Here is a 13,843-nt window from a genome sequence, read left to right as displayed (position 1 = left end):
CAAATTGCCTCTTAAAATCTTGCTAGCAAGGATTTTCAAGCTTTTAATAATACTCATCTTTGAGTTCTAGTACCATTACTTTCTAGGTGCTTTCTGAAAGGTAATTCTAAGGACTATGAAATGCACATGTATGAAATGATATGTACAAAGTGACTCATTATACCATTGTTTGCATTTGCAGAAGACAGGAAACACCAGCGTGCCCCCCACCAAGGAAGTGGTTAAATAACTATGATACATTCACACAGTGGTACATTTTCAGCTGTATAAAAGAATAAGAAAATGTACTGATTCAGAACGTTCTCCAGCATGTATTACTAAATAAAAATAGCTAGGTACATAATTCTAAAGGGTACGTTACGCTTAGTGTAAGAAAAAGGAAGACACAAGAATACATATTTGTAATTGCATAAAGAAATACTAAAAATGTACAGTCATGTATCGCTTAACAATGAGGATACATTCTGAGAAATGTGTCCTTAGGCAATTTTGCTGTGGTGCAAACATCACAGAGTGTACTCACACAAAACTAGATGCTACAGCCTGCTACACACCTAGGCTATGTGGTACTAATCTCATGGGACCACCGTGATATATGTGGTGCGTCGTTGACCAAAACATCGTTATGCAGTACATGACTGTACATAAGAAATGAATATTCGATCACCCTAATAGGGTAGACAAAGACAGGGATGGGGCAAGACTCACAATGATACCTTTTATATGTTCTTGATTTTTAAACCATGTTATTGTATTACCTGGACAAAAACTTAAATTCAAAAAGTAATTTATCCACAAGAAGCTAAATTTATGCCTTCCTCAAATTCTCTCTGCCTTGGCATCCTTCAAGGATCAGCTCATGTAGCACTTTCCTCTCTGGTGCCCCAACTCTTTTTGCTCATAACACTAGTATATCACTTCTCACAGTTGGTTAAATGTTTGTCTCCCCAGGAAGCTGAACTCCTTCAGAGGAAGAATGAATAATTTTTTTTATCACCGGCTCCTACCACAATGTCGGGACTTAGGCACTTAAACATATATTTTTAAAAATACACCTCAAGTGCATTAAATCAAATTAATCATAATCCTTGGCTCACGGCACACTGCCATTATTCATCCATGCATAGATCTTTTTAAAAATTTATTCTTTAATAATATAATGAACATCCATGGACCCACACCAAACCGAGAAGTAGAACACTGACAGTTAAGTGATATCTTTCTAGATGCTTCTTCCCTATCCCTCCCCTTTGCCTCCCTGAACCTGTGTTTATCATTCATTTGCTTTATTTTATTGATATATATATCATTTGTATGCTCTAACAATATGTTTAGTTTTAGCTGCTTTTAAACTTTATAAAAACGCTATTATTTCAACAAATGGTGCTGGAACAACTGGACAGCCACATGCAAAAAAATGAATCTAGACATAGGCCTTACACTCTTCACAAAAATTAACTCAAAGTGGATCACAGAAACAATACATTTTACCATCTTGTCTGAGGGCTACATCAATTTTCCTCTCTTCTCCCATAACGTGGGCCACAGAGGTCCACATGGTCTTGACATGCCCCAGAACATCATGCTGGGCCACAACATTACGCTGATTGGGTCTGATGAGACAGAGATAGCAAGTACTGTAGATGGTTTAGTAATAAGACATGTAAGCCACAGGGTAGGATATAAACCCCACAAAAATTAAGGGCCCTGCCACCTCAACGAAGTTTCTGGAGGTCCATATCTTCCAAAGAGAAAGATAAGTTGCTGTTCTTTGCACTAAAACCACCACCACCACCAAAAAAAGAAAAGCACAATGTTTGATAAGCCTTTGTGAATTCTAGAGGTCATTTGATGTGCTACCCCAGCACGTAATTAATGATTAACCTTTAAGGCTGTGAGTTTTCACAGGGGAACAGAGACAGAAAAGACTCTGCAGCAAGTTCAGGCTGCAGTGCATGATCCTAGCAAATCAGATGATACTCAAATAAACTATAGCTAAAAAATATGTTCCACAAAGTCTCTGGCAAGCTTCAATAAAAGAATCACAGTGCAGACCTCCAGTGTTTTGGAGCAAAGCTATGCCCTGTTAGAGACTGAATGCCTGACCATAGGACATCAAGTGACCAGGGGACATGAGCTGCCCAGAGTTAACCAAATGTTATCCAAACCACCCAAACACAAAGTTGGGCACACAAAGCAGCAATTCATGAGAAACAGGAAATGTGATGTAAAAAACCAGGCTGAAGCAGGTCTGGAAGATACAAGTTGCATGAGCTGGTGGCTCAGACTCCTTTAATATGTAATATTGGGGTTAGCCTGCTGGCTTAGTCGTTAAGTTCATGCACTCTGCTTCAGTGGCCCGGGGTTTGCGGGTTCAGATCCCAGGTGCGGACCTATGCACTGCTCATCAAGCCATGCTGTGGTGGCATCCCACATACAAAAAATAGAGGATGACTGTCACAGATGTTAGTTCAGTGACAATCTTCCTCAAGCAAAAAAAGAGGAAGACTGGCAACAGATGTTAGCTCAGGACCACTCTTTCTCATGGAAAAAAAACAAAAAAACAAAAACGTGATACTGCACCTGCTTCTCTCATTCAATCCATACCTATAGTCTCCTAACAAGTTCCTGTTAATTAAGCAGGAGGAAAAAAGATTTGCACCTCGTTTCCAGGTATTTCTGCATGATATGCTAGCATAAGCCAGAAGCAGACTGCTGCAATATTACAACCCCAATCAGGAGATAATGATGAAGAGAAATTCTCCCCAGGGAGTTGGGGAGGTGGCAGAGTGGGGAGGTAGAACTTTGAAAAATATATATAGTTATTTCCTTCACTTGGAGTGAGAATGGGCCAAAAGTAGAATCTATTCAAGGACAGTGGGTAGAGGTTTGGCTAGATAGACGTGGAAAGAACACAACTGGAAATATGACAAAGTCTAGGGAAGAAGTAATGTGAATGGACTTCTAAAATTGGACACAAAGAGTGAAGATACTTGTGTCTCACATGAATGTTCACCAAAGGTATCTACTTCAGAAGAGGACTTCAGTGATGAGATGGACAAGATAATACATTCTAAAAATGTCAGTCTCTTTCCTTTGCAAACCTAATGCTTGTCCAATGGACCCACATACAAAATGGCCATGTGGCAAGAAAGAAAACTTTGTATGGGCTCAACAACATGGATTTGCCCTCACTGCAGCTCATCTGGGTATCTCCATTGTGTAAGTCTTAACCTGTCAACCACAAAGTCAAAGTTGAGTTCAAATATGGATTAGCCAACTACTTAGTAGCAGGTTTATCACATCAGACTGACTATCTACAGAGTGGGGGGCAATTTTTTCTTGCTGGGAGTTATGTATTCCCTAAGAAGGGTCTTATGGAATATCTATTCACCATTATGGTGATCCACACATTTTCTATTCAAGAAACTCATTTCACAGCAAAAAAAAGTTTAGCAGTAGGTTTATGTACATGTCTTTCACGATCTCATCATGTAACTCTCACAGAGAACAGAAAAAGGGGGACTCTTTGCAATGCATTTTACGAAGCCAGTATAATAACCGGGTTACCAAAACTTGACAAGATATTATTAAGAAATAAAATTTTGAGGTCAATCTCAAAAAAAAAAAATAGATGCAGAATATCCTAAACAGTAAACCAAATCTAACATTATATAAAGAGGCTATAAGAGATCACATTCAAGTTAGGTTTATTCTGAGACTACAAGGTTTGTTTAACATTAAAAAAAATCAATGTAAAACTCCCAAAAGAAAACATAGGTATTACACTCTTTGACATCAGTCTTAGCAATACTTGCTTAGATATGTCTCCTCAGACAAGGGAAAAAAATCAAAAATAAACAATTGGGAAACCCTTGGTTTAGGGGCTGGTCCCGTGGCCAAGTGGTTAAGATCATGCGCTCTGCTTCAGCGGCCCAGAGTTTCGCCGGTTCGGATCCCAGGCACGGACATGGCACCGCTCATCAAGCCACGCTGAGGCAGCATCCCACATGCCACAACTAGAAGGACACACGACTAAAAATACACAACTATGTACCGGGGGGCTTTGGGGAGAAAAAAGGAAAAATAAAATTTTTTAAAAAATAAAATAAGGGGGCTGGCCCCGTGGCTGAGTGGTTAAGTTCGCGCGCTCCGCTGCAGGCGGCCCAGTGTTTCGTTGGTTCGAATCCTGGGCGCGGACATGGCACTGCTCATCAAACCACACTGAGGCAGCGTCCCACATGCCACAACTAGAAGGACCCACAACAAATAATATACAACTATGTACTGGGGGGCTATGGGGAGAAAAAGAAAAAAAATAAAAAATCTTTAAAAAAAATAAAATAAATAAACAATTGGGACCACATCAAACTAAAAAGCTTTCGCACAGCAAAGGAAATCATCAACAAAATGAACAGGAGATCTACTGAGAGAATATATTTGGGAGAATATATTTGCAAATGATATATCCAATACTGGATTAATATCCAAAATATATAAAGAACTCATACAACTCAAAGAAAATCAGATTAAAAAATGGGCAAAGGACTTTGAAATGGACATTTTCTCAAAGACATACAGATGACCAAGAGGAACATGAAAAGATGCTCAACATCACTAATCATCAGAGAAATGCACATCAAAACCACAATGAGGGGCCGGCCCGGTGGCACAGCAGTTAAGTTCGCACGTTCTGCTTCTCGACTGCCTGGGGTTCACCGATTCGGATCCCGGGTGCAGACATGGCACCGCATGGCAAAAGCCATGCTATGGTAGGCAACCCACGTATAAAGTAGAGGAAGATGGGCACGGATGTTAGCTCAGGGCCAGTCTTCCTCAGCAAAAAGAGGAGGGTAGGCAGCAGATGTTAGGGCTAATCCTCCTCAAAAAACAAAACAAAACAAAAAACCCACAATGAGATATCACCTCATACCTGTTAAAATGGCTATCATCAAAAAAACAAGGGGCTGGCCCCATGGGTTAAGTTCGAGCGCTCGGCTGCAGGCGGCCCAGTGTTTCGTTGGTTCGAATCCTGGGCGCGGACATGGCACTGCTCATCAAACCATGCTGAAGTGGTGTCCCACATGCCACAACTAGAAGGACCCACAATGAAGAATATACAACTATGTACTGGGGGGCTTTGGGGAGAAAAAGGAAAAAATAAAATCTTTAAAAATAAAAACAAGAGGGGCCAGCCCGGTGGCACAGTGGTTAAGCTCCCACGTTCCACTTCGGCAGCCTGGGGTTCACTGGTTCGAATCCCGGGTGCAGACATGACACCGCTTGGCAAGCCATGCTGTGTTAGGCGTGCCACATATAAAGTAGAGGAAGATGGGCACGGATGTTAGCTCAGGGCGTCTTCCTCAGCAAAAAGAGGAGGATTGGCAGTAGTTAGCTCAGGGCTAATCTTCTTCAAAAAAACAAAACAAAACAAAAAAACAAAGAAAAAAAGCAAGAGAGAAATGTTGGCACAGATGTGGAAAAAAGGGAACTCTCATGCACTGTTGGTGAGAATGTAAATTGGTGCGACCACTGTGAAAAACAGTATGGAGGTTTCTCAAAATATTAAAAATAGAACTATCATATGATCCAGCAATACCACTTCCAGGTATTTATCCAAAGAAAACAAAAATACTAATTCAAAAAGACATATGCACCCCCTATGTTCACTGCAGCATTATTTACAATAGTCAAGATGCGGAAGCAACCTAAGTGTCCATTGGTAGATGAATGGATAAAGAAGATGTGGTGTATACATACATTGGAATATGAGCCATAAAAAAAGAACGAAATTCTGCCATTTGTGACAACATAGATGGATCTAGAGGGTATTATGCAAAACGAAATAAGCCAGACAGAGAAAGAACAATACCTTATGATTTCACTTATATGTGGAATCTAAAAAAACAAAACAGAAACAGACTCATAATACAAAGAACAAATCAGTGATTGCTACAGTGGAGGGGAATGGGGGATGGGTGGAAGAAGTGAAGGAGATTAAGAGGTACAAATTTCCAGTCATAAAATAAACATCACGAGGATGTAATGTACAGCATAGGGAATATAGTCAACAATATTGTAATAACTTTGTTTGATGACAGATTATTACTAGTTTTATGAAGGTGATCATTTTGTAGTAAACAAATGTTGAATCACTATGTTGTACACTTGAAACTAATATAATATTGTATGTCAACTATACTCCAATAAATTTAATTCACTACATTTACAAAATAAAGGGAGAAAATTTTAATAAGAATAAACATCCATTAATGATTTTTTTAAAAAAGCTCTTAGAGAACCAGGAATAGAGGAAAGTTGCCTAATCTGATAGAGTATCCATTTAAAAAAATTTACAGGAAAAAGCATGATGATAAAATACTAAAAGCTTTCTCTCTGAGATCAGGAATAAGCCAAGAAAGTTCGCTATTATCAATTTTAATCATTATTATATTGGAGGCCCTAGCCAAGTGCAAAAAATGTAAAAAAAAAAAAAAAAGAGTTTAAAGATTACAAAGGAAGAAATAAAACTATGATTTTGTACAGAAAATTCAAAAGAATCTACACATAAATTTTTAGCATATATATGATAGTTCAGCAAGTTTCTAGATATAAAGTCAAGTGTATTTCTGCATGCCAAACAGAAAAAGAAATCATTTACTATAGGATCAAATACTATCAAATATCTAAGATAAATCCAATGAAAAATATGCAAGACTTACACACACACATAAATATTATTTAAATAAATTAACTTAAATAAATGGTGGGATGTACCATGCTCAAGGTTTGGAAAATTCAACATTGTAAAGATGTCAATTTTCCCCAAATTAATTGACCCATAGATTCAATGTGAGCTCAGTCAAAAATCCCAACAGGTTTTCTGCAGACCTTGATAAGCTGATTCTAAAATGTACATGGAAATGTAAAAGCTCAAATATACCCATGAACAGTGGTGAAGAAAGAAAAAGGTGACAGGACTTGCCTACTGTATATCAAGACTTATTTAAAGCTACAATAATCGAGAGTGATAATATGGCTGCAAGAGTAGACAAATAGACTAATAAACAGAATAGAGATTGCAGAAAGAAACTCATGCATATACAGGCACTGAAGAGCAGTGGGGTATGGACAGTCTTTACTATGAAGGGGACTTGGTCACGGAGATGATTTTACAAAATTAAATTACCCTCTACTTTACATCCTACAAAAAAAAAATGAATTCTTAGTGAACTGTAAATGTAAATGTGCGAGGTAAAACAACAAAGCTTCTAGATAACAACATAAGAAAATATTTTCATCCTTTTGGAGTCAGGAAAGATATCTTCAACAGGTACTACCATAAATGAAAAGAATGATAAATTAAATCTTCATTAAAATTAAGAACATCCAGGGGCCGGCCCTGTGGCCGAATGGTTAAGTTTGCGCGCTCTGCTTCAGCGGCCCAGGGTTTCCCTGGTTTGGATCCTGGGCACAGACATGGCACCGCTCACCAGACCATGTAGAGGTGACGTCCCACATGCCACAACTAGAAGGAGCCACAACTACAATATACAACTATGTACTGGGGGGATTTGGGGAGAAAAAGCAGGAAAAAAAAAAGGAATGTCTGATCATCAAAAGATATATGTGACAAAGTAAAAGGCAAACGGCAAAGCGGGAGAACGTATTTCTGCATATAGAATTAAGAAAGGGCTCATATCGATTATATAAATAATTGCTACAAATTAATAAGAAAAATAAGTCAGAGACTTGAACAGGGACTTTACAAAAAGGGGATATTCAAATGGTCAACAAACATTCAACAGATATCAATACACCTCCACCAGAAAGGCTAAGATTAAAGACCGAAAATACTAAGTGTTAGAGAGCGTGTGAAGAAACGCACATAGACTACTGTGGGCGTGCAAATTGATAAAAGCACTTAGGAAAACTGTTTGGCAGTATTTGCTAAAGCTTCACTCCTAGGTATAAATCCAACACAAACGTGTCCACACGTGCAGCAAAAACCATTTCCACAGTGTTCACATCAGCACTATTTAAATAACCCCAAACTGGAAACAACTTAAATGGGTGAATCTCACAAACATAATTCTGAGCAAAAGAAGTCAAATAAGAGTACCTACGATGTATGATTCCATTTGAAAATTGAAAAACAGGCAAAACTAACCTATGGTAACGTCAGCAATAGCGTTAATCTCTAGGAGGAGGGGAGATTCTAACTAGGAATAGGACAGGGGCTCTCTAGGGGCTGGCAAAGTTCTCGTTCTTGGCCTGGATGGTGTTATACAAATGTTCACTTTGTGAAAATTTACTGAGATACTTCTTTTGTGATATACTTCAATTTTAAAAGTTCGACATTTTTATATCCATATCTTCATCCTAACAAAGCAAGAACCGTAACATTCTTACCTCCCCTTGATCTCCATCATGCTGATATTGTCTAAAATTAATTCTGGCTTATTACGGATAGAGTTCCTTTTACACCTTTCTCCCCCTAAGCAAACTTTACCAACATATCTGACCACTCTTACACCCTAGCTCTTGAAATATCTCCTGGACTTGTTTTTGTTGAGTATTTTCTCCAAAATATTTACAATGTGGATCTTTGAGTGGTAAATCTTTTTTTTTTAAGATTGGCACCTAACAACCGTTGCCAATTTTTTTTTCCTGCTTTTTCTCCCCAAATCCCACCAGTACATAGTGTATATTTTAGTTGTGGGTCCTTCTAGTTGTGGCATGTGGGACATCGCCTCAACGTGGCCTGACAAGCGGTGCCATGTCCTCGCCCAGGATCCGAACCAGCAGTACCCTGGGCCAGCGCAGCAGAGCGTGCAAACTTAACCACTGAGCCATGGGGCCGGCCCCTGAGTGGTAAATCTTACTTTTTATTAAGCCCTCATATTTGAATAACAATTTAAATGGATGTAAAATTTTAGGTCCAGTACTTTAAAAATATTGATTTCTTACAGCCAGTATTGCTCTTGAAAACACTGAGGTCAATCTGATTCCATTTCTTCAATGATTTACTGTCTAAAAGCTAGAAAGATTTTTCTCATTATATTTCAGTATGTGTCTAGATATGGGTAATTCCTTCTCTTTCTTGTTTTGCCCTCAATGGCCCTTTCAATCCTCAAATATTTTCTTCTTCTGGACCTCTTTTTGTTACCTGAATGTTGGTACATCTACCTCTATCCCTTATCTCACTTAAATCTGCATTTGTATATTCTATTTATCTCTTTGTTATTGTTTCCTTCTGGGAGTTTCTCAATCTGATTTTCCAACTCACTAATTCATTCTTCAGGTATCCATTCTATTTTTACTCCATTTTATTGTTCTTTATTTTAAATGTTTTTTATATGTCTCCTTGGTTATTTCTTATTCTTGTATCACATTGCTAAAATCTTCCCTTTTTTCTTTCAATGTTTATTGGCTTTATTTAAGATTCGGACGGTCTTATGCAACCCAGTTTGTTGTTTTCTTCTGAACCAGTGGCATCTCTTAGGTATCACTTTACTTTGGCTTGTGAACTCATTTACATGGTAGTATGGGCACTTCTGAGTGAGGATAGAATGTACTGGGGAAGGGCTGAGGGCCAGCCCTCTGGGCTATGTTGGGGTTCAAACAGACAGAAGAAGAAAAGTCCTACGGTGGACAGCCTCAACACTCCAAAAACCACAGTTAATTATTTCAGTTTGTCATCTGCCAAGTAATGCTTCAGATCAGGGCTTCCCCTTCAGACGCCACGGGAGAAACGGCAGTTTCCTAAGGCACTTCCTAGAGTCCAGGGCCTAGATTGTAACCCACCAGTCCTATGAGTCTGGAAGGGGAAGGGTGAACAAATAATGTGAAAGCTAGTCAATCCTTCCCTGTTTTCCCCAAATCTTCACCCGAAAGGGCTTTTGTGCTGCCCTGATTTTATCTGGGAGGACAGCTGTAGCAGACCTCTGGTCCACTGTACTAGTACCTGCTGTGAGAAAGCAGGCAAAGGCAACTGATTTTCTCTAATGAATCTACTCATAGACATTCAGCCAGCCACATCCCCACCAAGAACCACTTCAAAATAGCCCCCCGCATCCCCTGGGAGTTTTATCTTTTTTTTCTTTGAATTATTATCTACACACACTAAAAGAAATATTCTAATCAAAATATAACAGAACTTTACATGGTTTTATTTATACATTACTGGTATTGAAAGCAAATTTTATAAAAAAGTTTTATACAGATAAAAAAATCCTTGGCTACGCAAAGCCATTTATGTGTGTGTATACACACAAACACACATACACAAAGTATTTTACATCATTACAATTATACATATTTACAGATACACTATTTAAATTATTTTACAATTTACCAAATCAGGAGAGGCAATTAGAAAAGCAAATAAAAATGAAAACAAACTAAAAATGCTACAAAACTATCTTTAAAAATCTAGAAAAGAAAGTCATGTCTTTGGAATATCAAAACTAAGGTTTCAATATTATATACTTGTTGCTTTTATCTTAAGAACAAGTTTTAACCTGTCTGAAAATAAAATTCTTGACCAATAACAGGTAAGCAAATCAGACTGATGACTGGAACACTGAACATGCTGACTTGAAATTAAAGAATCAACAAGTAACAACAAATGTAATTACTATCTAGTAATCAAATATGTCATAAAACTGCCCTCTACTTCCCCATTTAAAACATGAGGAATTCCGAGCTTCTGTGTAGTATGCAATATCAATTAAGATCCCAAGGAATTCAGCAACTTATCTGCAATGTAAGAAAATGCTAAAGTTATGATTCTATTTTTCTGATACAACCATTTCATAAAGTGTTGTTCTTTTAAAGCGAGTTCTACTTAGATAGTAAGCAGTTATTTGGTGTTAAAGAACTAGCTTTTTACAGAATCTGTTTGGTAACTTTATTGTTATACTCTGACTTTGACAAGAATTTAATGAGACTATAGTTCTTGGAGGAAAAAACTCAGGAAGCAAGCTAGGAATGAAATAACCCATTATTTGTGCTATCATGCAAGCAAATACAATCTCAAATATCAAATCCATTAAAAAATTTCAGATGTGTAATGAAATTTGGAAATTTCAAACTAATAAGCATCACTTCCAAATACAAGTTAATTCCTTCATGAATGTACATTATCTTCACAAGACAATGGAAGTCATATTTCAAGATAACATCCAGTTAAAACAAAAATTTCAGTTTAATTTCCTCAAGGCAGTGAAAATTTCAAAACACAATGAATCTAAAAAATAATCAGGCCATTTTTGTCTTAAACTATTTTTTTAGAAGTTCTTCAGAATAAGCTTTTTCTTCAAACTCCCCATTATTCAATCTCACATTGTGAATTACATAAATAGAATTTTAACTTCACAGTAAAATACTAAATATCTTCTGAAAATCTCATTAGCAAACTGAAATTAACAGATTATCTAAAGACAGTAATTTACATTGGGTCTAGAAACAGATTTATAACTCAAATATTCAGAACTCTTCATACTGAGATCTATGTCCAAACATGATTTGTATTCAGATGTAATTTGAACTTAATTTAAAATTGGCTGTTTAGCATTCAAATAATTATGACCACAAATCAAATGAAAAATAATGACGTGAAACAGCATTACAATTTTCCTTCCGTAAAAGTCCAAAATGTTTAAGCAATTGGTTCAAATCTTACAGGAAAAAACCTGCTGATAAATACTATTGCCTTAATAAACCTGTATAAGAATGGCTTAAAGAAACTGAGGAAACATGTCTGTGAACATTATTAATAATTTAACATGGCAAATCACGTCATCTATTCAGATGACAATGGATTTCACGTTTATGAATGCACATTTTGTATTTTAAAGTATTTTAGCACTCCTAATTAAAAATGTGAATAATATTAAATTACAATCACTGCACAGACTTCACTGCCTATGAAACATACTGCTATTCAAGAATGTTTTATTCTTCTTCATCTACAAAAAATTTCCCATCAACCATCAAATGCATTTCCCCCGACCTTGGACACAGCAGCAATCTGAGAGATGAGGAGAGATGCCCTGCTGATCTGAACGGCAGCAGGCTTCCCTCTGAGCGTGCTCCTGTGGATGAGGTGGCCTGAGAAGCCTGCACGAGCAACATCCTCCAACCTGTGACTGAAGCAGGAACTCAAGTGGATGTCTCTCACCCACTACTGACATCTTCAATGACTAACAGGCCATTAACTGCACGGTTACAGTGTCAACCATTTACTTTACTAGTCTCCTGTAGTGTAACCATTAACTACCTGCATTTTGACTTTTCAAAGAGCTTCATTAGCTGCTGGAATCTTTCTGAGACCTGAAAAATGTTAAATGAGGGTTCGTTATAAATACTTCAATATTATTTTTATCTTTGATGAATATTTTCACAAAACATCTGAAGACAGAGAAAGTTACTCTCAATAACGAGATGAAGTAATGTTTAGAAAAATGAAATATCTTCATACTAAAGGTGACTGCTAGTTTAACTTTTCAACATTAACCTTTCTTAAGCAAATATGATTACAAAATTGCTTGAGATCAATTAAGTAAATGGTAAGGCAACAGAAAAGAAAATTAGGATTGTTATAAACTTCTTCCACAATCATCAAATTTTTAACAGTCTTACATGAAGAATTATAGTTTTAAGAAGTTGGCTAATAATATGTCACATTTTATTTTATTTTTTTTATTTGAGGAAGATTAGCCCTGCTAATTAGCTAATTAGCTAACTGCTGCCAATCCTCCTCTTTTTGCTGAGGAAGCCTGGCCCTGAGCTAACATCCGTGCCCATCTTCCTCTACTTTATATGTGGGACGCCGACCACAGCATGGCTTGATGAGCAGTGCCATGTCCTCACCCGGGATCTGAACTGGTGAACCCCAGGCCACTGAGAAGTGGAATGTGCACACTTAACTGCTGCGCCACCGGGCTGGCCCCAATATGTCACATTTTAAACATGCTAAAAATTAAATCTAAGTATTTAGAGTAGTAACATCTATGAAACTATATAGATATAAAAATTGGGTAGTTACCTGATATGGATTTTTATTCAACTTGGCAGCTAAATAAGAAAATGTTTTCAATGATGGCCCTCTTTTCTGACACTCCAGTAAAATTTCCCGGTCATCATTTCTGAAGGGGGAAAAATAGGATTTAGTTTTTGTAAATTAGAGCAGAAAGATAACAAAAATTCCACTGCCTAAATGTCCACCAATTGGTGACATTTTTATTAAAATCCATAGAAAAAAAAAAGTACATACCAAAAATGGACAATAGTTATCTTTGAGAAATAAGATTATGGATGACTTTTAATCTTTGAACTCATATATATTCCCAAATTTTCTAAAACAAACATATTATTTTTCTAATGACAAAATTAAAGCTTTTAGAATTCTACTTTTAATGTGTGTAGTACTTCAAAAATTAGGACCCAAACATGATCACAGACTTAAGAAGCAGAAGAACCAAAAGTAAAATAGAATCCAGATCTCTGCTTTCTCTACATGTCTGAAACAACGTGTGCTGTTACAATCTCTGATTCTATTCTGCCATCTGCAATTTACCTGAAATGAAGGCAAAGAGGACCGCGATATTAAACAAAACTGATCACCAATTTAAAAAAAATCCAGCTTCCCTCATTACGCTTTCTAGTCAAGTCTGGAGATGATGGCCCTCTAACCCAATGGTTCACAACTGTGGTTACCTTGACATCTGAAATGGGGTCTTTAAATCTGTGTTTCTTAAGAAGTTCACAGAAAGTCAAAAGTATAACCTACTTATGAAACTTTTTTGAAACTTTTAAGGGAAAACTCAAATTACAAATG

The 13,843-nt window shown here is 37.1% G+C and overlaps 1 protein-coding gene across 2 annotated transcripts in view; it reads right to left on the bottom strand.

Annotated features, from left to right (window-relative positions):
• Positions 1–10,151: 10,151 nt before the first annotated feature.
• The window catches only part of CASP8AP2 (caspase 8 associated protein 2), a 42,287-nt gene continuing 38,595 nt past the window's right edge, over positions 10,152–13,843 (bottom strand). For both annotated transcript variants that reach the window (XM_023649378.2, NM_001309237.2), the window contains 2 exon segments: positions 13,052–13,151; positions 10,152–12,336 (listed from right to left, as the gene is read on the bottom strand). In XM_023649378.2, the coding sequence (XP_023505146.2) occupies positions 12,280–12,336; positions 13,052–13,151 (157 nt within the window). In that variant the 3' untranslated portion in view covers positions 10,152–12,279.

Source organism: Equus caballus, chromosome 10, assembly GCF_041296265.1.
Source record: "Equus caballus isolate H_3958 breed thoroughbred chromosome 10, TB-T2T, whole genome shotgun sequence".
NCBI classification, from domain to species: Eukaryota; Metazoa; Chordata; class Mammalia; order Perissodactyla; family Equidae; genus Equus; species Equus caballus.
The sequence above is the reverse complement of the archived record's forward strand: the minus strand, read 5'-3'. Positions and strand labels throughout refer to the sequence as shown.